The sequence below is a fragment of the Ochlerotatus camptorhynchus genome, unplaced genomic scaffold, assembly GCF_037179485.1.
Source record: "Ochlerotatus camptorhynchus isolate MF236.1 unplaced genomic scaffold, CSIRO-AGI_Acam_v1.1 ptg000781l, whole genome shotgun sequence".
Taxonomy (NCBI): domain Eukaryota; kingdom Metazoa; phylum Arthropoda; class Insecta; order Diptera; family Culicidae; genus Ochlerotatus; species Ochlerotatus camptorhynchus.
The window spans coordinates 35,932-62,170 of NW_027041246.1; the positions used below are offsets into that span (position 1 = coordinate 35,932).

General features: G+C 39.8%; 1 protein-coding gene across 1 annotated transcript; it reads left to right on the plus strand.

The window, feature by feature from the left end:
- The first annotated feature begins 1,686 nt into the window (after positions 1 to 1,686).
- LOC135715016 (homeobox protein 2-like) lies at positions 1,687 to 11,529 on the plus strand. Its single transcript, XM_065238427.1, has 2 exons — positions 1,687 to 3,897; positions 11,260 to 11,529. The coding sequence occupies exons 1-2, from the start codon at positions 1,778 to 1,780 to the stop codon at positions 11,336 to 11,338; spliced, it is 2,199 nt and encodes a 732-aa protein (XP_065094499.1). The 5' UTR covers positions 1,687 to 1,777; the 3' UTR covers positions 11,339 to 11,529.
- Positions 11,530 to 26,239: the final 14,710 nt, after the last annotated feature.

Consider the following 26,239-nt stretch of genomic DNA (forward strand, 5'->3'; position numbering starts at 1 on the left):
GGAGAACTGTTATTTTGAAGTCGATATGGAAAATGAAATTTACCGAAAGATCTGTAGTTTTTTAAAAGGTTACCGACTCAACTGTAATTCGCTTAAATATTGTTTCAAGGTATTTTCTTGGTTTTATCAATTGAATTAAATAATTTTTCCTTATCCTTTATTTTATTTTATTTCTACGGATATGCTTTTCGTAAATCTAAAAACCCAAAACTTACTCGTAGCGCTGGCGGTCACTGCAATCCATGCAAATATTTGGCTCCAGTTGTGGTCAATGTATTAAAGTTGAAAATTGCTGCCGGTATAAAATGTCTCTTCTTATATGGTCATTGATATGTCGGTGCAGTCCGGTAACATAGCCTGGTACTTGCGACCGACAGAAAAAATCGGCCATCTGTAACAATGGGTGTTTATTTAGATAACGAAATACCATTACTTACGGAAAATATCTACGATTTGCTCATCTTTATGCGTTGCAGCTGGTCCATAAAAGCCTCCATCATTTCACTTTTTGTTTTTCATAACATTTTCCACTTACACACTTTTTTTTAAAGGTCGAAAACACATTACGGCGGATTTGACGTTTCTCGCTGTGAAAGCTACCGAACTCGGTAATGGAACGCTTTGTTTACCGAAACTTCAGTAAAATATTTCACCGAAGTCAGTGATTAAGCTGATTTACAGATCTGCCGGTATTTTTTTTACCGTTTTCGTTGAATTGAAATGAAATCACCGAAATTCGGTAATTTTATTTACAGTTTTCAGCAATATAGCGAGAAAATACCGAAACATCTGTAATTTTTAGGATTACCGATTTAAGACGGTAATTTTATTTACCGAACTCAGGGTCTCTGTTTAAGTGTGCATGATATTCTGCTCATTAAGCAAAACCGATCCCTCTAGGGTTATCGAGCATCTCATAACCACAACACTCCACGGCAAAACATTATTAAGTTTTCACTTGGTATGTAATGAACAACAGAAATACGCTATAATTCATATAGTTTCAGTGGCTGATGGTTAATTTTAAATATATTGCACATCTTAGTCCTTGTTACTTTTTATGCCTTGTTGATAGTGACAAGACTCGGATTTGTCCACCGAGGATGATCTTGAAACAAGGAAAAATGAGTTAGTTAGTCTTCATCTATGTGATTCCTAATCTTCTATTCGTTGTTCCCTAGTTTGAAGTGGTTAAGACTAGGGTTCTGATGCATGGTAATTAACTGGGTCATTTCTTAATTTTGTTGCTAAGGAATCCCATTTTGACTGACAAAGGGGCGCGCCTTTGGAGGGTGTTTCAACACTCCGAAGAGTATAAAGAGGACCTTTCAATTAGAGTCGAATCCTTGCGATAAATGCGAGAATGACAACTGTAAAAAAATCGAATACTTCACCAGTTCTCAATAGTGATGAAGTAATACGACATGCACTAAGGATCATACTCGAATACCATTCCCTCAAATTTCGATACCCCGAATGTTCCTTTAATCATGGAATAAACCACAGTGTTTTTGGTGAATATTTTTTTGTCATTGAAATTTCATACAACCATACCTGAAGGATTTTTTGTTTCTGTTAAAAAATATGTTTTATTTATTAAATTAATCAGAATATAGAAATAAATAAAAGTTTAAATTAATGTACATATTCTTTTCACAGTGTCGCCACCTCTACCCAAAGGCAGTATCCTATCGGCATAACAGAAACAGAGGCTTCGCAGAATATAACCGCGAATACAACGAACCTGATCAACATTAACATCAACAATGGCGGAAACATGACTGCAATCGCCACTGGTGAAAATCATGTAGTAGGTAGCGAGCCAACCTCTGATATACAAACTGAACAAATTGATACATCATTAAACTCAAATATTACCAATACTAACGCTAATATGGAAAACAATGAGTCATGTGCGACATTTACATCTAATTACTACACCATTCCCTTAATTGCATCCGAAGTATGCACAAATCAAAATTGTGATTTAAATGTTGGGAGCACCTGTAACTACTTAATGTCTCATGTCCCGAATGTTCAAACATATACTAGTCACAATCCAGCAATAATAACCAGCTCAACGGTACAAAAAAAAAGAACTTCAGAAAGTATTATGGAAAAAAGCGAAAACATTAACAATCGTACGGTTCTGCCACCACCAGTATTTGACAGTATTACAAATGAATTAAGCACTGCCAGCGATAAAACAGCTTCTGCTACCAAGTACCGTACTATCGGGAAGCGTTACCACAGAACTATTCCTAGGCAGTTTGCGGCTGTGGATCCGATCATTAATCCACTGAAAAGTAGTCGTAATAATATAATGTCATCTGCCCCAAGTAATATTACATTCAACAGCGAAACTAACAGCAAACCTGAACGTTTAGATGCAGCATATAACGGAAATAAGCGATTATCTTGCCAATGTCCAGTGCAGCATACACCTATGACATACTTATCTTCTCATTCTCTAGGCGTAGGGCAAAACGAGGTTACGTCGACAGTACTAAGTGGTACTCAAATAGGTCAGATGCCTACGATGAAAAAGCGTATTTCTATCGATGCTGTAAGACATGTTAACATACCGCATCATGCTGCGTCAGTTCAAACTAAACCCGTTCAAGCATCTTCTGCTCACTGTAAAGGAGGGACTCTGAGGAAAAATTATGATAATGGTCAAATTGGTGACAAAAATGTTTATTCGAATAGCAACTTTAGTAAAATGCAACTTTTTCTGGCAAACGACAAAGCTATAGTTGATGATCAACCACGCGTAGAGAGTCAGCCAAATCTAAAAAAGCAAAATTCGCTTCCTAGGAGTGCAACTCTACATGATACAAACATTAGTTTGGAATCGATACATAGAAATGAAACAGAACAATGTGAACACAATCAAAATGCTGTCATGATGGACACAAGCATGCACATTTCAACAATTATGCAACAATCGAGCTCTTCTAACGATCGTGAAGTGCATAGAAAATCTTATAATTCAACAAAGTCTGAAATGTGTATTGAACCGAACCCCGAGCTTCCACCGAAAATGTACAAGCATAATACCAGTCGTTTATCTGGAGCACATCAGAAATCATATTACAGTAATTCCAAAACGCATGCCATTTCTAAGCCTTCGAGCGACAGTTCTAAGTTTTCGATTCCCAATTCGAATGCTATAAATAATTACAAAAACGCGAATAAACTGCGGAAAAATAACTATTCCAAGTCATTGCCAAGACATGTTATTTCAGCCAGTCACGATTATGCACAAGCCTCTAGGAGCACAACACAGTTTAATAATAGTTTACAGAATAGCAACTCTTGCTTCAATACTTTGCCAAAGAAAACAAACAAAATAAGTACTCGTAGTTCGAATTTACTAACAGAAGTAGTGAATAAAGTTCCATCAGTAATTAATATACCATCACAATTACAACCACACCAGCGATCACTTGTTGGTCACTACGTTCCTGTATCTGCAGATAGCATGCCGACGCAGCTTACATCTATAATTTCTAATAATAGAAGATCACAAGAGACAGCCACAAGAAGATCATCAAACCAAAATCAGTCGCGTAAATTGCTCGATCAAATGAACATAAATGAACATTCAATGAAGAGCGAAAAGCCTTTGCCCGTTTTGTCTACCTATACAAATTGTGCTAACCCAAAAGAACATTTTCTCCCAAACGATAACAGTTTGGACGATGACTATTTGAGCGAGTGTGAAAATTGTAAATCTGCACATGGTTCACGTTACTATCTGGAGGAAGAAGAAGACGATGTTCCACAGGAAACCATGACACTACAACGGAAAATGCCAGAAAACGAAGACCCAGATCAACAAAATTACTATCGTGTTTCTTCTACGCTTCCAACGAATACAAGTAGAAAAGCACCGTAAGTATAGAGATTTTCACGTCCGGTATTGGTGCGATATGTGAGAGCGTGTTAGTGAATATCTGAGGAAAATACATAACAAATCGATGTCAAACTAATTTTGACAGATCTATTTTCATACATTTTTTAGGTTAGCTAGAGGAAAATAATAAACAACTTTACACGGCGTTGCTCCCGCTAGTGTGCGTGCGTTAAACGTCACTTATCTCTATGGCTGTATTACTAATACAAACACTATACGGCAGGGGGATGACACACATGAACTGGATTAGGTTTTGCACCGTCGGGGTTAACCTCAATCTGATGACATTTCAATTGTACTATTTACTTGGACTTAGTTGATTTTTTCTTGGGTCGATTTTCACGACAATTTTTCAGACTGCAGTGAGATGTAAACCACACTTCTGCACTGTCCACGAGCAACATCCTTTCAGTTTCCACTGGTTGGTACCACTGAACTGTCATCAGATTGAGGCTAACCCCGACGGTGCAAAACCTACACGAAACGAAAATCAATTATTTTATTCATGTGTTTCACTTATACATTTTTGCCATTACATCAGCATTATACATTCCATAAGACAAACCACATAGGTCCTATAAGAATGCAGAAAAGGTATGTGTGACCGCTTATACATCTCATTCAACACATGATCTTCATTAACTTTTTGCAAGGCGTCTGCTTATTAGTTGACTTATACATTTTATGAATAATCAGCAATAGAAATTTGCCAAAAGGTATAAGGAGATTTCTATCCGTGTAATAAGGTTTTGCACCGTCGGGGTTAACCTCAATCTGATGACAGTTCAGTGGTACTGTTTACGTGGACTTAGTTAATTTTTTCTTGGGTAGATTTTCTCGATAATTTTTTAGACTGCAGTGAAATGTAAACCACATATCTGCAATGTCCACGAGCAACATCCTTTCACCGCGCTTTTCCTCGACAATTTTCAAGTTAAAATTCGGAAATTTTAGATTTTTTTTTTAGAAAACACGACTAAGTGCTTGTAAACAGTACCACTGAACTGTCAAAAAGGTTCAGCCGATTAACCACAAACGAAGTGACAGACGACTAACTGGCGAAGAAATCCATTAAAATAATGTGGTTCACTGTAATAGAATTTTCTTGGAAGCTTGTGCCATCATCCACCAGATGGGTTAGTTTTTTTGTTTTGATTTGAACAAAGTTGATTTTGTGTATAATGATTCTTTGACAGCACAAACGAAGTGACAGACGGAGCGGCTCGAAAACTTTGGTGACTAACCTGCTATTTAAATTTTTCAGTGTACCACATGGTAACACCACTACTACTGGATTGTACCACATGGCAACCCTACTACTGGATTGTACTAGCATTATCACCAAATGTATTAGAATGTTTTGTTTCTATCTTTTTCACTCTACTCAAAACTGAAATGCATAAAAAAATGACAAAATGATACACTCTTTGCACACTGTCAAAGAATCATTGTACACAAAATCAACTTTGTTCAAATCAAAAAAAAAAAAATAATCCATCTGGTGAATGATGGCACAAGCTTCCAAGAAAATTCTATTACAGTGAACCACATTATTTTAATGGATTTCTTCGCCAGTTAGTCGTCTGTCACTTCGTTTGTGCCTATAGTAACGCACACGGTTCCCGCGCTGACTGTTCCTTACTTTCTCACTCTAATCAAAACTTCCTTCGATGAGTGAGAAAACAGCTCCCCGTCAACGCGAGCGAGAACGCGAGTTGCCAGATCATTGCACACAAAACCAACTTGAATTAATTCAAAACAAAAATAGTAACGAACGAAACTGGCGGTGAGGGGCGGAAGTTGGACTAAAATTCTATTACCACAAACGAAGTGACAGACGGAGCGGCTCGAAAACTTTGGTGACTAACCTGCTATTTCAATTTTTCAGTGTACCACATGGCAACACCACTACTACTGGATTGTACCACATGGCAACACTACTACTGGATTGTACTAGCATTATCATGAATGTTTTGTTTCTATCTCTTTCACTCTACTCAAAACTGAAATGCATAAAAAAATGACAAAATGATACACTCTTTGCACACTGTCAAAGAATCATTGTACACAAAATCAACTTTGTTCAAATCAAAACAAAAAAAATAATCCATCTGGTGAAGCTTCCAAGAAAATTCTATTACAGTGAACCACATTATTTTAATGGATTTCTTCGCCAGTTAGTCGTCTGTCACTTCGTTTATGCTTGAACTCTATTATATCTACTACTTCAAAAAGAACTATGTTTAGTCAACTGTGTTCAAAGTTATTAGCAAATGAGCAGTTCGTGAGCTCTCGAGAATTAATCAAAAATTCGTGAATGAAAAAAAATACACAATAATTCATCATTACTCGTCATTACTAAAAAAAAAATTCGGAAAAATACACAAATGTTTAACTAATAATAAAAATACACGATAATTCGTTATTTGAACGAAAAATTCGAAAATATTTACAATCAAAATGCTGAATTCGAACAAAAAGCGTAAATTTATTATTTTGTATTTTAATCCGATCTCGAATTACATATGAATCAAGTTTATTTTAAACGTATTTAATGTTAAGCATGATTTTCTATTTATTATTATAACTTATTCTCGAATGCGTGATGAAACAAACAAAAGTGCGCGATTAGGTTAAATCACCAATCGTGCGCTTTTATTTGCATAATCGCAATCACATGATCCGGATGCATTCACATTCGTATGCAGGGATCCTTCCTTCATCCAGGGACCAGTCCTTCACCATCTCCCCGGTAACAACGTGCGAATGTTCATTATTCATCAGCTCCAGTGTCGCTCGACCACTGCGCCTTTATCACCGCCAACCGTTCGCGCTTGACCAGGTCCCACCGGACAATGATTCCATTCTTACATAAACTGATCATTGTCAGTCAAACACAAACACGTCTGTCGTGACCGGACCGAGGTTTCCAGTCTCGGCCATGGTTACACGAATTAGCGAGGCAGCTCCCACGGGTGCGCTGCTTCTATTGCGGATGCTGCTGCTGTTTCTGCTGCTGCTGGTGGTCCGTCACCTTCAAAATTCGTCACAAGAATACCTTCTACGACATTTTTTGACATTTAAATGATCATTATTCCTTGTATTTGTTTGGTTTACATGTATGGATTATCAAGTGACACAGATGCGTCCTTTCAACTTGACTAGTCTTAATGTCATCAATTTTGAAATCTAATTTTGGAATGTTCGCCTCTTGGTGGAGGTCTGAAATTCTTGTGTCAAAGGGACGATCAAGGATCATCCTAAGCACTCTGTTCTGAGCAACCTGGATTTTGTTCCTGTGAGACTGAGCACATGATTCCCACACCGGAGCTGCGTAGAGAATCGCAGGTGCTATGATTTGTCTGTAGACAGCCAGTTTGTTCACCCTTGAGCGGCGGGATCTACGGCAAATCAGCGGATACAGAGACCTAACCAAGGCGGAACACTTGATTACGGTTTTCTCCACATGCGAGCGGAATAGGAACTTTTCGTCAAACAACATCCCGAGATAGGTTACTTCGGCGGACCATTCAACCCTTGTGCCATACATGATTACAGCACAAGAAGGAGCTGGTTTTAGTTTGGGAGATTGCCGATGGAGGAACATTATTTTTTGGGTTTTGGATGCATTTATTTTGATTTTCCACGTGGTGGCATAATCAGCAAAGGCGTCAAGGCATCGTTGAAGCTTGTTTGTTATTTCACGAGGCATCCTTCCCTTGACGGTTATAGCACAAACGAAGTGACAGACGACTAACTGGCGAAGAAATCAATTAAAATAATGTGGTTCGCTGTAATAGAATTTTCTTAGAAGCTTGTGCCAACATCCACCAGATGGGATAGTATTTTTGTTTTGGTTTTGCACAAAGTTGATTTTGTGTACAATGATTCTTTGACAGTGTGCAAAGCACAAACGAAGTGACAGACGGAGCGGCTCGAAAACTTTGGTGACTAACCTGCTAATGCAATTTTTCAGTGTACCACATGGCAACACCACTTCTACTGGATTGTACAACATGGCAACACTACTACCAACAATCAATACGAAACTAACGATTTTAAATTGGCTCACCACTTTAGTAGCCTATTGGTCCCAAGCAAACGATTAACGTACCCTATTCTAGTTGAAATTCTATTACTACACTATGTTTGTTTTGATTTGCTATGAAAGTTTGACAGATAACATCAGGGGTGTGTGGATTCATGCAGAACATGCAGGGGTGAGTGAAATAGCTTGGGACTGCTTGGGACCGTTGTTCTGGTACTGAGTGAGCCAAAAATAATAATGATTTTCTTCGGGACCCAGTGGTCTTAGAGTTACCTCTATGCTACTACTATTGAACTAGCATTTTAACCGAATGTACTAGAATGTTTTGGTTCTATCTCTTTCACTCTACTCAAAACTGAAATGCATAAAAAAATGACAAAATGATACGCACTCTTTGCACACTGTCAAAGAATCATTGTACACAAAATCAACTTTGTTCAAATCAAAACAAAAAAACTAACCCATCTGGTGGATGATGGCACAAGCTTCCAAGAAAATTCTATTACAGTGAACCACATTATTTTAATGGATTTCTTCGCCAGTAAGTCGTCTGTCACTTCGTTTGTGGTGCAAAGAGTGCGTATCATTTTGTCATTTTTTTATGCATTTCAGTTTTGAGTAGAGTGAAAGAGATAGAACCAAAACATTCTAGTACATTTGGTGAAAATGCTAGTTCAATCCAGTAGTAGTGTTGCCATGTGGTTCAATCCAGTAGTAGTGGTGTTGCCATGTGGTACACTGAAAAATTGCAATAGCAGGTTAGTCACCAAAGTTTTCGAGCTGCTCCGTCTGTCACTTCGTTTGTGGTTATAGTGGTATCATCTGCGAACAGAAATAACACGCAACCGTTACCCAAGGGAGGAATGTCGGAAGTGTAGATGCTGTATAGCAAAGGGCCCAACAGACTTCCTTGCGGAACACCTGCTGCGATGGAAAATTTGCTTGAATTGCAACCATTCAACGTTTTTGGCTCAGCTCTGGTATTATCTTCGGTCACAAGCTAATCGATGCACCCCTCGAAACATAGGAAAATCCACGAACCCCTCATTTTATCTGTCAAACTTTCATGGCAAATCAAAACAAACATTGTGTAGTACTAGAATTTCGACTAGAATGGGGCACGTTAATCGATTTACTTGAGACCAATAGGCTAGTCAAGTAGTGAGCCAATTTAAAATCGATAGTTTCGTATTGATTGTTGGTTATACCATATACCATGGACTTAACAAGCAGTTAACGATCGCAAGGAATAATTAAAGTATTTTTTTTTCCTTTTGTTTGTTTTTTCCGTCGATCTTGTTTTCCGTGCTGAGCACCAATGCTACCGACGTGCCAGGAAGGCAGCTCCCACACCTGGACCCTACCTATCGACCCATCAACTCATGAACCGGGGACCAACGGCTTTACTTCCCATCCGAAGGAAGGCGTGATCAGAGATGTTATGCCTCAGAACATCCCGGCGGCGCCGACTGGTATTGAACCCAGGCCTGCTGGGGTGAGAGGTAATCACGCTTACCACTACACCACCGGCGCCGTTAAATAATTAAAGTAGTTAAATATGTAATTAATCGAATAACCTTAATTACAGTTATTGCGTGCCCCTTATTATGCTGTCACTGCACCGAAATATCCCATAACTAAGTGTCAACCTTTGCGTGAAAATACCATGTCCGCCATGTTCCGTAGTCGCGAAATCTCATTCGTCACCGTTGCTTTCTTTTTCACTTTCTGAAACATTCCTAACTCGGAACTGAGAAATCTTATTGCCCATCCAATGCTCATGTAAATCTCGATGATTATACCACAGACAAACAGACATAACTCTTAGAAGAAAATTCTACAAAAAATATCGTCAAGCGTATTTTGCATGTGCACTAGCACCATCTATCATCCACATTCCCAAGCATTGATGTGCAACCAGAGCATCCCTCGTTCATGCAATTTTTCCACCAGTTGCTTTTCCCTCGTTCTGTCAACGCATCAGCTGTGTTCAATAAAAACAAAACAGATGAAAGTCAGTGATGTCGGTTCTACGAAATTTTCCATAGATGGAATTCTGCAGAAATACGGATCCGTAGGAAAAATTCACAAAAGCTAAGGACTATTTTCAGGGATTGTTTGTTTAGTGTGCTTTTTCTTTTGCTGTAAACAAGTTTTTAAACGGGGTAATGCATCACTGATTATTGCCCTTTCTACCACCGCTCATCACTTTAACACAGAGAACAGACGTCCAAGCTCGGTCAGAAACTTGTGTAAGTTAAGTGGAAACGTCGCCGTTACGTAGCGCTAGCATATCCTGATTTCCGCTATAAATTTTGCACTTTCGGTCAATTTGGCACTAGTATCGATAAATTTTCTGTTGAAAATTGCCACTTGGCGCTACCAGCACTTAGTGTCTAGTGTAAGTTTTGCAACGCCAGTGTCATCATGTTGTCAAAGAGGTTTTTTAAGTGGGGAAGTCGCCGTTAGTGGCGCTTAAGTCGAATAAGAATCTTTACACAAGTTTTTAGAGAAATTTTGTTCGAGCCTCAATGTCTGTTCTCTGTAACTTTAATGTGTGTACAGCAAAAAAATATAATATGTATCAATCAAAGAAATTCATGGTGAAGTATGGAACTTCAATAACTGGTAAAAGGGGTAAAAGTTGATAGAATATTACAGTCATCAACATGATTTGCTCTCGAATTATGTGATAATCGTCCAGCGTAATATTAGGAACGGAATGACTAATGTGCAGCACTTTTGATGTAATATTCAACAACTTTTTTTCTGTATTCGTCAGATGTGGTATGTGTCTCCAGTGGGATGCCTTGACCACTTATCATTTTCAAGAGCTGACATCTACTAACTAGACGTGAAAAAGAACTGGCATCACTGATAAGTTCGAAATGGGGTGGCTTGCTCAATGCTTCAGTGGCGCCACCATGACAAATGCAAGCACATTCCCAACTAAAACATTATTTGCGATGAAAGTGATTGTGAGTGTTATGTCTGGTTGTCTATGATTATACTGTGACGAACAGACGTGATATGTTGGCACAGCGTTTATCCCGTACAATACTCCGAATCAATTTTTGACAAATTAAGGGGACCCTACACGACTGTTTGTATTGACAATAATCGTATTGTCAATATATTCTATATTGACGTCAATACATCGGTATTGACAATATTTCTGTATTCACATCATCAGTATTATTGTCAATACTTGTAAGTATTGACAATATTTCTTACCGTGTGGTGTTTGCTTTACGACAAAATCTAACACTTCATATTAAAAAATCATTTTCAGGAACACCAAAAACCGAGAAACATGGTTTACCACAATACCGGCTAGCTCATCGTCCGACGAAGAGGACATGGTAGAATAAGGCCTACCAAAGATGATCAACAAAAACCGGTTTTCTGTAAGTGTTCATCTGATACATGGATTTTTTCAGTACTCACATTTTTGTGCTGGTCACGTATGTTATATTTTGTGTTTATTAGCTTACTTTATTATTACCTTGTAAATCAAAAAATTGAATTTAACTTTAACTGATAATATATGTGACAATTCGACATTCCACAAAGCGACTCTGCTTTAAAGAAAGAAAATCCAAAAAAAATAAAAATTTAAATAGGGGAAATGCAGGTAATGTCGGCCTAAGTGTCCCTAATTTGGGCCCATACATAAATTCATCAATCGACTAAATTTTCAATAGCAAACAAAAATATTCATTAGTAACGTCCCAATAACGCGTTCATCTAGATAAAATTGATAAATAGCAAATTTTCAGCAATGGGCCAATCTTAGATCCATAGGCCAAGATTAGAGACATTTCCCTACTCTGCCGTTGTTTTAACTACGGGTAGATTACGAGTAAGAGAGGGTAATTAATTGAGTACTAGCTATACTGAAGATCCGAGAGATGTCGCCCCTTCAGTGGTAGGAAAATCATTTTTGCAGTATGGAGAATATCAGAAAATCCACGATTTGTGGCTAAACATGCATTCACAGAAGGAAACAAATATACGAGTATTTACTACCCCTACTCTGCCGTTGTTTTAACTACGTCGAGGTAGATTACGAGTAAGAGAGGGTAATTAATTGAGTAGTAGCTATACTTCAGATCCGAGACATGTCGCCCCATCAGTGGTAGGAAAATCATTTTTGCAGTATGGAGAATATCAGAAAATCCACGATTTGTGGCTAAACATGCTTTCACAGAAGGAAACAAACGAGTATTTACCTTATCACCATAGTAATGTACTCGTGCATTTTTTGTGCATCTAAAACTGCCCATAAATACGATAATGAATAAAAACTAAAAAATTCATGCATTTCCAAATGGTTTCCTACCATTCCCATACATTCGAAAGTGACTGGCCCTCTGGATGTGGATGATGTCAAAAACAACAAAACATTAATTGTAGTTGCAGGATATTAAAAAAAAATGGAGAATGAAGCACTTTTACATTTTTGCTTCTAGATGACGCTGCACACTCATTCAGGATTTAGGTGTTCGGTAATTATTTTTACTGACTCTGGTTTGTAAAGCAAAATTATAGCTGAAACATCAGTTCAGACGTGACTTGAAACCGACAATCGGTATTTAATAACTGAATATCAGTTAAGTTGCCAAAAGAATACTGTGTACTGCAAGTATTTTTACGGATTAAACGGTAAAGTAGTATGTTTACTGAACTGTACTAATTTTCAGTACAAAATATTACCGAAGAAACAGTTTTATATAGTACTAGCTGAGTGTGCTCGGTCTTGCTCGGGATTCAATATATTAGCTTGAGTTTATGCGCCGATTTAAAAAAAAGCATGCTATATTGTACGTAGCCCCCCCCCCCCCTATTATCTAAGGGGCTACCCCCTATGATTATCTCCTTATACCCCCACACTCGCCCCCACATGCCTAATTTGGTTCCATTTGCTTGATTAGTTCTCGAGTTCTGCAGAAATTTCTGTTTCATTTGTATGGGAGCCCCCCTTACATAAGGGGGAGGGGTCTCGAACCATCATAAGAACCTTCCACGGCCCCAAAAACCCCTGTATACAAATTTTCACGCCAATCGGTTCAGTAGTTTCCGAGTCTATAAGGGTCAGACAGACAGACAGACAGAAATTCATTTTTATATATATAGATATATATATATATATATATATATATATATATATATATATATATATATATATATAGATAGATAGATAGATAGATTTACTGAATCCTCATCAATGTTGATGTGCATATAACTGATCATGAACAGTGCAATTTGACACAAGACACAATGCTTGGATAGTTTGGGCAAATAAAGTGCTGCCACGTAATTATGTACAGTTGACTGTAACTTTTACATAGGAAACTGATCGAACTCACGTAAGTAACTAATGTATAGATGATGTTCTGTATTCTCATTAGTTTTTGTTCAAATAGACGATGTTCGTTCTGTACGCCAAATGATACCGTATGCAGTTAAAAGTATTGTAGAATTTCGAAACAACATTATTGATCATGAGCCATATTGAAAGCGTTTGATGAATTTTATTTATTTTTTTTTTTTTCCTTTGGTTTGTTTTTTCCGTCGATCTTGTTTTCCGTGCTGAGCACCAATGCTACCGACGTACCAAGAAGGCAGCTCCCGCACCTGGACCCTACCTATCGACCCATCAACTCATGAACCGGGGACCAACGGCTTTACTTCCCATCCGAAGGAAGGCGTGATCAGAGATGTTATGCCTCAGAACATCCCGACGGCGCCGACTGGGATTGAACCCAGGCCTGCTGGGGTGAGAGGTAATCACGCTTACCACTACACCACCGGCGCCGTTTGATGAATTTTATGCTGCTGCAATCATAATCATTATATTCAATCAACATTATTTTGATCATATGTACTGAGCTCATCGGTTGATTCCCCGATAATGGTTTTATATGCATTACTGAACATATAGTATTCTTTAACGTTTCATTTCCATTTTGCTGCTACTGGAAGTTCGGTATTCAAAATTGCAACCGATCTAATAACTGGGTGGTCCGCAGTTCAAAAACCCAGTAAAATTTAACTGACTTCGGTAAACTAAAATGAGTGTGAAACTGGGTAAAACGGTACACGAATGAACAAAATAAATGTCTAGAGCCTGGTACGCAGCTGAAAAGTAATGACGTTTTTACGTGCTACGGGATAGGACACGGAATGCAAAAGAAATTACTTTTCTTCAGCATTTCTTGACCCAGTACGCAGTTCAAAAGAAATCGGTAAAGGAAAGATGATTACATTAGTATCGTGATCGTCATGAAGGTGGCGCATTCTGAATGCAATTTCACTTTCCTTGCGGAATAATGGTCTGATCAATTATTCCGTTAGGTAATGTTGGCGTTTATTGCAAAACTGATGTTTTGGATGCATTTAAACAACATAAACACTAATAAGTGTTGATTTTACAATTTGACGACATCTCCCTATAATCTCAAAATTTAGCAGCCTATAGCTGTCAAATTTTCTTTTGGGAAAAATCCTCAAAAATTACTTTTCCGTTTTCTTTTCAGCTGCGTACCAGGCTTAGTCAGTTAAACCAAAGATGAATACTAAGATGAAACTGTCGGAAGAAAAACTTTCTATTTTAGTGTCCTCTTTCACGGTCCCTTTCATCCAATGAATACCCCCCGTATTCAAGGTAATTTTGTGGTTTTGCTGCCCCCTCGGTAGAGATGAAATTTGACAGTGAGCATGCATAAGGGCGAATACGCGATGATCGATTCTCTTCATCGACTTTCTCTTTGCATTGCTACAGCTAAGCGAAACAATTTTCTAGAATTTGTTCAATGCAGAGTAGTAACAGGTTGTATTGGCTATCAAAAGCAACAGCAAACGCACCGAGAAACGTTAAATCTAGCGAGTTATTAACAAAAGAGAAAATCGATGAAGAGAATCGATCATCGCGTATAGGCCCTTATGCATGCTCACTGTCGAATTTTTCGCTCATTTTTATCAAAACAATCACACCAAATTCAGAGATGTCCCATTTTTCAATTGCTCGATTAACAACTAATCGAGTATTTTTTTTTCGCTGTGCTGTCATTTTTCCACCAATGAGAGTGCAGCACATGTTTGAAACGATGGGTGATGATCCTCTGGAGATGTTAATGCTTATATCGGCATGATATAACCGATTACAAATATTTTACTTATCGGTTTGTTAATCGATTAATCGATTAAATCGACAGTGAGCATGCATAAGGGCGAATACGCGATGATCGATTCTCTTCATCGATTTTCTCTTTGCATTGCTACAGCTAAGTGAAACAATTTTCTAGAATTTGTTCAATGCAGAGTAGTAACAGGTTGTATTGGCTATCAAAAGCAACATCAAACGCACCGAGAAACGTTAAATCTAGCGAGTTATTAACAAAAGAGAAAATCGACGGAAGAGAATCGATCATCGCGTATAGGCCCTTATGCATGCTCACTGTCGAAATTTTTCCTGATGTTAGAATCAAACGTTTTTGGATGTTTTTGGATGTACATAACGTTAGAACTAAACTTTGTTTGGATGTTTTTATATGTAAATGTTTTCTGATGTTTTCTAATGTAGATGTTTCCTGATGTTAGAATCAAACGTTTTCGGACGTAAAAAATGTTAGAATTAAACGTTGTTCGGATTTTTTTAGTTGTAAATGTATTCTGATGTTTTCTAACGTAGATGTTTCCCGATGCTAGAACTAAACGTTTTTGGATGTTTTCGGATGTACACAACGTTAGAACTAAACGTTGTTCGGATGCTTTCAATTGTACTTCGTGTTTGTTGTTCTCTGATGTTTTCAGATGTACAAAACGTTTAAAGTAAACGTTGTTTGAATGTTTTCAAATGTAGATCTTTAATAATGTTTTTAGATATACAAAACACTAGAATCTTACTTTTCAAATGCTTTCAATTAATTATATGATTTGAGTAGTAGCTATACTAAAGATCCGATAGATGTCGCCCCTTCAGTGGTAGGAAAATCATTTTTGCAGTATGGAGAATATCAGAAAATCCACGATTTGTGACTAAACATGCTTTCACAGAAGGAAACAAATAAACGAGTGTTTACCTTATCACCATAGTAATGTACTCGTGCAATTTTTGTGCACCTAAAACTGCCCATAAAAACGATAATGAATAAAAACTGAAAATTTTCATGCATTTCCAAATGGTTTCCTACCATTCCCATACATTCGAAGTGACTGGCCCTCTGGATGTGGATGATGTCAAAAACAACAAAACATGATTAATTACATTTACAACACATTAGAATTAGAAACATGATCGTGTAAACACTACACACCATTGTTGTTAGATAACATCATAAAAATGCGTACATAATAGTCAATGCTGAAGCTCCCGTTTCCCACCAGTCAGTTAACTGACCTTAGCTAACCTAATATCATTGCGGCAACTCTCTATGCGGCAGGGGAACTATGCCATTAGCGCGCTAAGAGTTATTAGACCACTGACATAGGCGCCTATTTGTGGGTGACGAGGCACTTGGTGACGATACAGCGAGCTTGGCGATTGTTATAGCATTTTTGAGTGAACTACCAGACAATCATGACAATGTGATCGCTGCGCCTCCAGATCTCCCTTTAAATCGACCCGCTGTGCCAATTTGTCAATAATGCATGATACTTTGGACGGGGTTGCTGGCTTGTTTGGTCCACTGTTCGGATATACAAGTGGCAAGCCTTCCTCTTCACGGATCGCTCCAAAAATTGCTGCCTGTTCCACAGATGATCCAAAAATGCGGAAAGTTTTGGGCTGCCTTATTGACGAACTGCAAATATATAATAAACAAAATTATTGTGCATGAAAAATATGTCAATGGACAATGCTTGAGGAGCACTGGGAGTTTTCGAACGACGCGTGCTTAGGACCATCTTTGGCAGGGTATATGAAAATGGTGTATACAGGAGAAGAATGAACCACGAACTGGCGTAACCTTATGGCGAACCCAATATCCAGAACGTCGCTAAAGTTGGAAGGGTACAATGGGCGGGACACATTGTAAGAATGCCGGACAACAATCCCGCAAAAATGGTGTTTTCCTCAAATCCGGCCGGTACAAGACGCACAACGTGCTAGGTGGTTAGACCAAGTGGAGCAAGATGTAGGAAGTGTGGGACGCTCAAGAAATTGGAGACAAGCAGCCAGGGACCGAGTTAGTTGGCACAACTTTGTTATACAAGTCAAATCTTGAGGGACGTCGGACCAGCAAAAGTAAAGTAAGTAGGTATCTTATACGTTTAATTGTTATCCGAACTTCTTAAAAGTTCGAAGAAATAGTTATTAGATAGTACAGAATTCTAAATCGGTATAATTTATGAAAAATTTACATTAGAATTGTACTTTCTTAAACCTCAGTTTTTCCCTGATTGCGAACCACACTTTAAATTTTATATAAACCTGTGGCCCATTTTGTGTACCATCATAAGGCTTGATGAAACTTATTCCGCCCGGAAACATGTTTTTTCTGAATTATGAAGTCATTATACGGTATGATGACATTTTGTATTTTTAAGTTAAAAGAGGACGTTGCAAAGGATGAGTTTGACGTATAAAACCTGTGCATTTAATTTTCAGAGAGTCGCAATCAGCGAATTCATTAAATCACTTATGGCTGTACACAGCACGATCAATGTAATTCAAGCTGATGTATGAAATAATGATGTAATTGCAAAAAGCAGAAACAATACTACCAATAATCAATACGAAACTAAAGATTTTAAATTGGCTCACTACTTGACTAGCCTATTGGTCCCAAGCAAATGATTAACGTACCCCATTCTAGTACTACACAATGTTTGTTTTGATTCGCTATGAAAGTTTGACAGATAAAATGAGGGGTTAGTGGATTTTCTTATGTTTCGAGGGGTGAATCGATTAGCTTGGGACCGAAAATAGTACCAGAGCTGAGCCAAAAAGTTGAGCACGTTTCTTCGGGACCTACTAGTTTCCCCATCGGGATCCGTATTCGGTTTCCCCATCGGGATTCGTATTCGGTATCCCCATCGGGAGCCTTGAGCTTTTATTCGCGAGAAATCGGTGATTGACGTATTTGTTTACAAATGCAATTACGCCCAAATCTCAAATCACTCCGGAAATATTTTGGGTAAATTTTTTTATGTTTTGTTTTCTTTTTCACTGATCATCCTTCGGAAGGGAAGTAAAGCCGTTGGTCCCCGGTTAATTAATTGATGGGTCGATATGTTGGGTCCAGGTGTAGGAGTACGTAAAAACAAGATCGACGGAAAAAAAATCAAGAAAGAAACAGAAAATGGATTATATTTAGCAACTGCAGCTCGAACTGCAGCATACTTACTTACCTCAAGTCTCAAGATTTTCGGAAATTTTGCACTTATTTCCCGAAATTTACAAGTTTTGTTATTGTTTACATTTTTGTCCGGGTGAAAACGAGGGAATGGTTGGTAGTTATTTTTGCATTCATGGCCCGGGGAATGGACACAGCAAATAAATGCTAAATTAAAATGAACTATTGTTGGATTAATAATAGAATATTGTTATTTTTACAATAGTTGCAGTTGAAAAGTGGCTTTAAAACAAAAAGAATCCTATTTTGAATTTATATGAATAAGTATTATTGAAACAACAAAATGCAATAACATTCCTCGCCGATAGCTAGAAGTAGCCGGACGTAGTTTGTTCGTGTCTCCGTTGCGGGTATTGGTTTCGTAGCCGGTGGAGTTTTTTTTCCCACCATAGTGGTTTTTTATATCGCGCGTTTTTCCTACCGTGGACGAAGTTCAGTGCCCAAGGCAACCGCAGTCAGCAGAGGAAGTAGCCACCTTTAGCGACGCTATAGGTGGACTATCATATCACCGTCATCATCTCATCACCACTCCAAAGCAGCAAGCAACAAAACAAAGGAGCAAACGGAGTGGCTGCACCAGCTCACACAGCCGGCACCGGCCGGTGTTAAGTATACAATAGTCTTCTCTAGCCCATTGCCGCGCTTTTGTTATTCAATTTTGTGCGTGGCTTTGCCCTCTCCCCTGATAGGGTTGTGAGGGCTATAGTGGCGCAACTTCTTGCAACTAATAAAAAGTTTTTTTGTTTTGTTTTTTTTTTTGATAATTTTTTTATTGTTTTTTTTTTTTTTGTTCATACACTGGGCAACAAAATATTAACAACTAGTAGTTAAGTAGATTAATTCTCGATGAACATTTCAAATGGTCCTATCTGCTTTGATCGATTCTCTTCATCGACTTTCTCTTTTGATAGCCACTGCGATGCAAACAGATTTTCCGCTAATTTTACCACATAGCTTGATAAAGGAGGTTCTTATCTGGCGTCCAGAACGTCAAATACAACAGGGAAATGTTTTGCAGCTTAGTTATAAACGAAAGAGAAAGTCGATGAAGAGAATCTATCAATGCAGATAGGACGTTTTGAAATGTTTATCTAGAATTGGTGAAGGTTTTTTTTAAGTATTTTTTTTTCCTTTTTAAGCGGTTGTGAACCGCTTTTGCGCAACACTTATGGCGTCTTCGGATGTCTACGTTGCGCGAACCAGGTACTACCAGCCGTCTTCGAAAGGACCATGGGTTATCTTTTTTCAGCCCAAAAATAAACCTTTGAAAACTCTCGACATTTCGAGAGATTTGCTGCGTAAGTATCCGGGAATCTTGGTACATAAAGAGAGATTCAATAAACTGCGTGTAGAAGCACCGACTTATGATGTGGCAAATAAAATTGCTGAACACGAGCTGTTTAGTGTCGAGTACAACATCTACATCCCTTCTCGAGATGTGGAGATAGAAAGTGTGGTCTCCGACGCGAGTCTGAGTTTCGAGGACTTAAAACGAGCATCGGGTTGCTTCAAAAACTCGAAAATCGGAGAGCAAGTACAGATACTGGATGTCAGGCAACTGCATTCAGTATCTTTGCAAGATGGCAAGAAAGTTTATCAGCATTCAGACTCGTTTCGGGTGACTTTCGCTGGTTCAGTTCTCCCAAACTTTGTTAAAGTTGATGGTGCTTTTTTTTCCGGTGCGGTTGTTTGTACAGAGGGTATATAATTGTACCAACTGCAAAAGGCTGGGACACTCGGCCAGCCATTGCGGCAACAAAACTCGTTGTGGCAAATGTGAAAACCACAAAGAGGATTCTTGCCACAAAGAATCAGTAAAATGCGCATATTGTGGCGAGAATCCTCACCCCTTGCAGGAGTGCCCGATGTACAAACAGCACTCCGATAAAGTGCAGCGTTCAATCTCTGGACGCTCCAAGCAGTCATATGCACAAATGGTGAAGGCTGCATCAGCCGTCCAAGATGAAAATCAATTTTCGATTTTGTCAGCTGAAGAATCGGACTCTGACTCATCCGATGAGGGTGACTCTACGGTGGTACACGCACCTTTGAAAACGAACGGATCCTCAAAACGAAAATGCCCCTCCCCGAAAGTGCGCCGTAAGAAATCTAAAGTCACTCCCAGAGGATTGCAAAATTCCCAGGGTAATGGGGATGAAAAAATTAAATCGAAGGCTCCCACTGCTCCCCTTCCTGGCTGCAGTAAGGATTTTCCGCCATTACCCAACAAAGATAAGAAAAACAAAAAAGCTGCTCCTCAAACTTCTCAAAAGAAATCCAAGTCCGAACGAGGTTTGCTAGCTTTTTCGGACATTGTGGAATTCATATTAAATATGTTCAACACACAAGACCCTCTTAGAAGCTTAGTTTCTGCCTTGCTTCCAACACTAGAATCATATCTTAAGCAATTGACTGTTTCATGGCCCCTCCTTGCATCAATCATATCTTTCGATGGATAATTCGTCGAACGAGGTTGAAGATATGATCACTGTGCTACAGTGGAACTGCCGTAGTCTAGTGCCTAAACTAGACTCGTTCAAATTTTTACTTCACAATTCTGATTGTGATATATTTGCTCTCTGTGAAACATGGCTTTCTTCCGATAAAAAACTCAACTTCCACGATTTTAACATTATTCGCCTGGATAGAGACGATTCTTATGGAGGAGTACTTTTAGGGATCAAAAAGTGCTACCCTTTCTACAAAATATCCCTTTCTGCTCTATCAGGCGTCGAAATCGTCGCTTGCCAAATAAATGTGAAGAACAAAAATCTTTGCATAGCTTCAGTTTATGTTCCACCAAGAACTTCCATTAGCCGTAGTCAACTCTGGAATCTTGTTTCGATTCTTCCATCTCCAGTATTAATTCTGGGTGATGTGAACTCCCATGGTACTGGGTGGGCGATCTATATGACGACAATAGAGCGGCTATTTTTTACGATTTATGCGACGATTTCAACTTGACTATTTTAAACACTGGTGAACACGTATAGCAAAACCTCCGGCTCGAGAAAGCCGACTCGACCTATCTTTGTGTTCAAGATCGCTATCATTGGATTGTCTGTGGAAGGTTATCAATGATCCCATTGATCCCCATGGTAGTGATCATTTGCCAATCATCATTTCAATTAAGTGTGTCCCTCACTCTGTAGAACCATCTCGAGTTCCATTTGATCTTACAAGGAACATAGATTGGCATAAATATGCAACGTCACCGCCGTGACGTTGGTGCCGAATCAATAGATACGCTTCTACCATTGGAAGAATATCGATTCCTCGCCGATTTGATATACAAAAGCTCACTGGAAGCACAAAAAAGAAAAGTTCCAAGTGCGCCCTTCAAAAGGAGACCAGCCACACCTGGATGGGACGAAGAATGCACAAAATTGTATGTAGAAAAATCTGATGCTTTCAAAGCTTTTCGTAGACACAAAACCTCCACATATGTACTTCGAGGAATATTCAAAGCTTGAGACAAAGCTGAAACAATTAGTCAAAGAAAAGAAACGCGGTTATTGGTGCAATTTCGTCAAGGAACTCTCACGAGAAACCTCAATGAACACCTTGTGGAGGGTGGCTCGGAACATGCGTAACCGCTCATCTTCCAATGAGAGTGAAGAATACTTCAACCGATGGATATTCGATTTCGCTAAAAAGGTCTCCGAGCGGCAGCTCGCTGGATAGACCATTCACAATGCTGGAATTCTCTATGGCTTTTCTTTCATCGAACAACTCCTCACCGGGAAGCGATATGATTAAATTCAATCTTCTGAAAAATCTCCCAGATATCGCTAAAAGACGCTTTCTAGACTTATTCAATTCCTTACTAGAAAACAACATTATACCGCCTGAATGGAGACAGGTCAAAGTAATAGACATTCTAAAACCTGGCAAATCAGAGTCTGACCATAACTCATACCGTCCGATTGCGATGCTTTCGTGCATTAGGAAATTGTTGGACAAAATGATCCTTCGGAGACTCGATCAGTGGGTCGAAACAAATAACTTGCTATCAAATACACAGTTTGGGTTCCGCAAGAGCAAAGGAACAAACGATTGTTTAGCGCTGCTTTCCACAGATATTCAACTGGCCTTTGCGCACAAGGAGTAATTGGCTTCAGTATTCTTGGACATGAAGGGGGCTTTTGATTCAGTTTCCATTGAAATTCTGTCAGTCAATCTGCACAGATGTGGACTTTCCGGAATTTAAATAATTGGAGACGAACCAGCCCAAGGCTGAAAGCCTCCTTAATAAAGCTAAATAATAATAATAATTTAAATAATTTCTTGTACAATTTGTTGTCAGAAAAGTAAATGAACTTTTCCCTTGGACAATTGACAACTTCCAGAATTAGCTATATGTGCCTGCCCCAAGGCTCATGTCTCAGCCCTCTTCTTTATAACTTTTATGTCAAAGATATCGACAACTGTTTGGCAGAACAATGCACGCTAAGACAACTTGCAGATGACGGTGTAGTTTCCGTAAGAGGTCCACAAGCCGTGGACTTGCAAAGACCATTGCAAAGTTCCGCAGAAAACTAAACTGGTAGTGTTTACTCGAAAGCGGTACCCAGCCCAAATGCATCTTAATCTTTTGGGCAGAAACATTACTCAATCATTGTCTTTCAAGTACCTTGGGGTCTGGTTTGATTCAAAGTGCACTTGGAATAAAAAATGTCAACAGAGCATCAACTTTCTCCGTTCAATTTGCGGCACATGGTGGGGTGCTCATCCGGGAGACCTCATAACGCTTTATAAAACAACTATTCTCTCTGTTCTAGAGAACGGCTCTTTCTGCTTTCTCTCGGCAAGAAAATGTCACCTAATAAAATTGGAACGAATTCAATATCGTTGTCTGCGTATTGCTCTTGGCTGTATGCACTCAACGCATAACATGAGTCTCGAGGTTCTGGCAGGAGTCTCGGCAGGAGTAACACCCCTCCAGAACCGTTTCTGGGCGCTCTCTATCAGAATACTAATCAAATGCGGAGTGACGAACACACTTATAATTGAAAATTTTGAAGAAATTCTTGGGCTGAACACACAATCTCGATTTATGAGAATCTACCACGACTACATATCGTCAGATATGTGTCTTCCTTGTTACACTCCAGACCGTGCTCACTTCACCAATCGCAGTTCCTCAATTGAATATGATCTGACCATGAAACAAGCAACTCATGGGATTCCCGATCAACTTCGAACTATTATTATCCCGCGTATTTTTACTGAAAAGTACCAACACGTATTATAGATATTTTACAGACGGGTCACGTCTCAATGGATCCACTGGCTTCGGTGTCTTCAATGAAAACTCTAGCGCCTTCCGCAAACTTCAGGAACCTTTTTCTGTTTATGTTGCTGAGCTGGCAGCAATCAACTTCGCATTGGGGATGATTTCCAACATGCCCGCAGACCATTACTTCATCTTTTTGGATAGTCTCAGTTCGATTGAGGCTATTCGGTCGATGAAACAAGGTAGGCACTCATCTTATTTCCTTTCAAAGGTAAGGGAGCAGATGAGTGTGCTGGTCGAAAGATCATATATGATTACCTTTGTATGGGTCCCCTCACATTGCTCAATCCCAAGCAATGAGAAGGCGGACTCTCTCGCAAAGGTGGGCGCGCAGGAAGGCGAATTTTATGACAGGCAAATTTCACACGATGAATTTTACCATTTAGTGCGTCAGAGTACCCTTTCGAGATGGCAAACCGATTGGGACAATGGAAATCTTGGACGGTGGTTACATTCAATTATTCCTAATGTTTCTTCGAGAGCGTGGTTTACAGGCTTGGGCTTAAGTCGTGACTTTATTCGCGTGATGAGTAGACTTATGTCCAACCACTACTCGCTAGATGCGCATCTCAATAGAATAAACCTCGTGGACAGCAACATATGTCGATGTGGAAACGGTTACGACGACATCGATCACGCAGTTTGGCAATGTACGGATAATGACACCGCCAAAGAGCGACTTTTGAATACCCTCGAGGCCCAAGGAAGACAACCCTATATCCCTATCAGAGACGTGTTGGGTACCCACGATCTCTGCTATATGCAGTCGATTTATGTGTTTCTGCAAATGTCTAGTATAAGAATTTAATTCGTTTGTCTTTTGTATCTCTTTATTAGTTTTTGTTTGTCTTGTTCCCCGTCTCGTTGAGCCTCGTCGTCGCCCACTGGTCATCATAGCCGGTCGAACTCCAGACGAATCTAGAACCACACTACCGTTCACACTGGCGACAACGCTCTGATGAGGCAACGATACCCTACTCCCAAGCTCCTCCCCTTTTCCTATCCTTCGACAATGTACCCCTCTAACCTCGAGTAAGCCGCGAGTATCCGGCCAACTCCTACTAGACATAGAATTAAGTGAATTTTGTTACAAACAAAGAACAATGAATTATCGGCTCCGTAAAGCTAACGCGATTGAGCCTTACAAATAAACGAACTAGATAAAAAAAAAACAAAATGCAATATAATTTCAACCGGAATTGTTTGTTTAAATACAACTAAAGTTTTGTTTGGTTCAATGCAAACATTTTTCTGTCCGTATACGAAATCCCCCTCAAGACCCGTATTCGGTTTTCCCTTTGGGACCCGTATTCGGTTCCCCCATCGGGATCCGTATTCGGTTTCCCCATCGGGATTCGTATTCGGTTTCTCCATCGGGATCCGTCTATGAAATCCCCATCATGATAGGTATTCGGTTTCCCCATCGGGATTCGTATTCGGTTTCCCCATCGGTATCCGTCTATGAAATACCCATCAAGACCCGTATTCGGTTTCCCCATCGGGATCCGTATTCGGGTTCCCCATCGGGATTCGTATTCGGTTTCCCCATCGGGATCCGTCTATGAAATCCCCATCAAGACCCGTATTCGGTTTCTTTATCGTGATCCGTATTCGGGTTCTCCATCGGGATCCGCCTACGGAATCCCCATCATGATACATATTCGGTTTCCCCATCGGGATTCGTATTCGGTTTCCCCATCGGGATTCGTCTATGAAATCCCCATCAAGACCCGTATTCGGTTTCCCCATCGGGATCCGTATTCGGGTTTCCCCATCGGGATTCGTATTCGTTTTCCCCATCGGAATCCCCATCAAGACCCGTATTCGGTTTTCCCATTGGGATCCGTATTCGGTTTCCCCATCGGGATCCGTCTACGGAATCCCCATCAAGACCCGTATTCGGTTTCCCCATCGGGATCCGTACTCGGTTTCCCCATCGGGATCCATCTACGGAATCCCCATCGGGATCCGTATTCGGTTTCCCAATCGGGATCCGTATTCGGTTTCCCCATCGGGACTCGTATTCGGTTTCCCCATCGGGATCTGTCTACGGAATCCCCATCAAGACCCGTATTCGGTTTCCCCATCGGGATCCGTATTCGGTTTCCCCATCGGGATCCGTATTCGGTTTTTCCATCGGGATCCGTCTACGGAATCCCCATCGAGATCCGTATTAGGTTTCCCCATCGGGATCCGTCTACGGAATCCCCATCAAGACCCGTATTCGGTTTCCCCATCGGGATCCGTATTCGGTTTCCCCATCGGGATCCGTCTACGGAATCCCCATCGGGATTCGTATTCGGTTTCCCCATCGGGATCCGTATTCGGTTTCCCAATCGGGATCCGTATTCGGTTTCCCCATCGGGACTCGTATTCGGTTTCCCCATCGGGATCTGTCTACGGAATCCCCATCAAGACCCGTATTCGGTTTTCCCATCGGGATCCGTATTTGGTTTTCCCATTGAGATCCTTTTACGGAATCCCAATCGGGACTCGTATTCGGTTTCCCCATCGGGATCCGTATTCGGTTTCCCCATCGGGATCTGTCTATGGAACCCGTCATCGGGATCCGTCTACGGAACCCGTTATCGGGATCCGTTTACGGAACCCGTCATCGG

Coding starts and splice junctions, on each gene's coding strand:
- LOC135715016 (XM_065238427.1), top strand. CDS start 1,778: ATGACTGCAATCGCCACTGGTGAAAATCATGTAGTAGGTAGCGAGCCA. Junction 3,898..11,259: donor AATACAAGTAGAAAAGCACC/GTAAGTATAGAG, acceptor AATCATTTTCAG/GAACACCAAAAACCGAGAAA.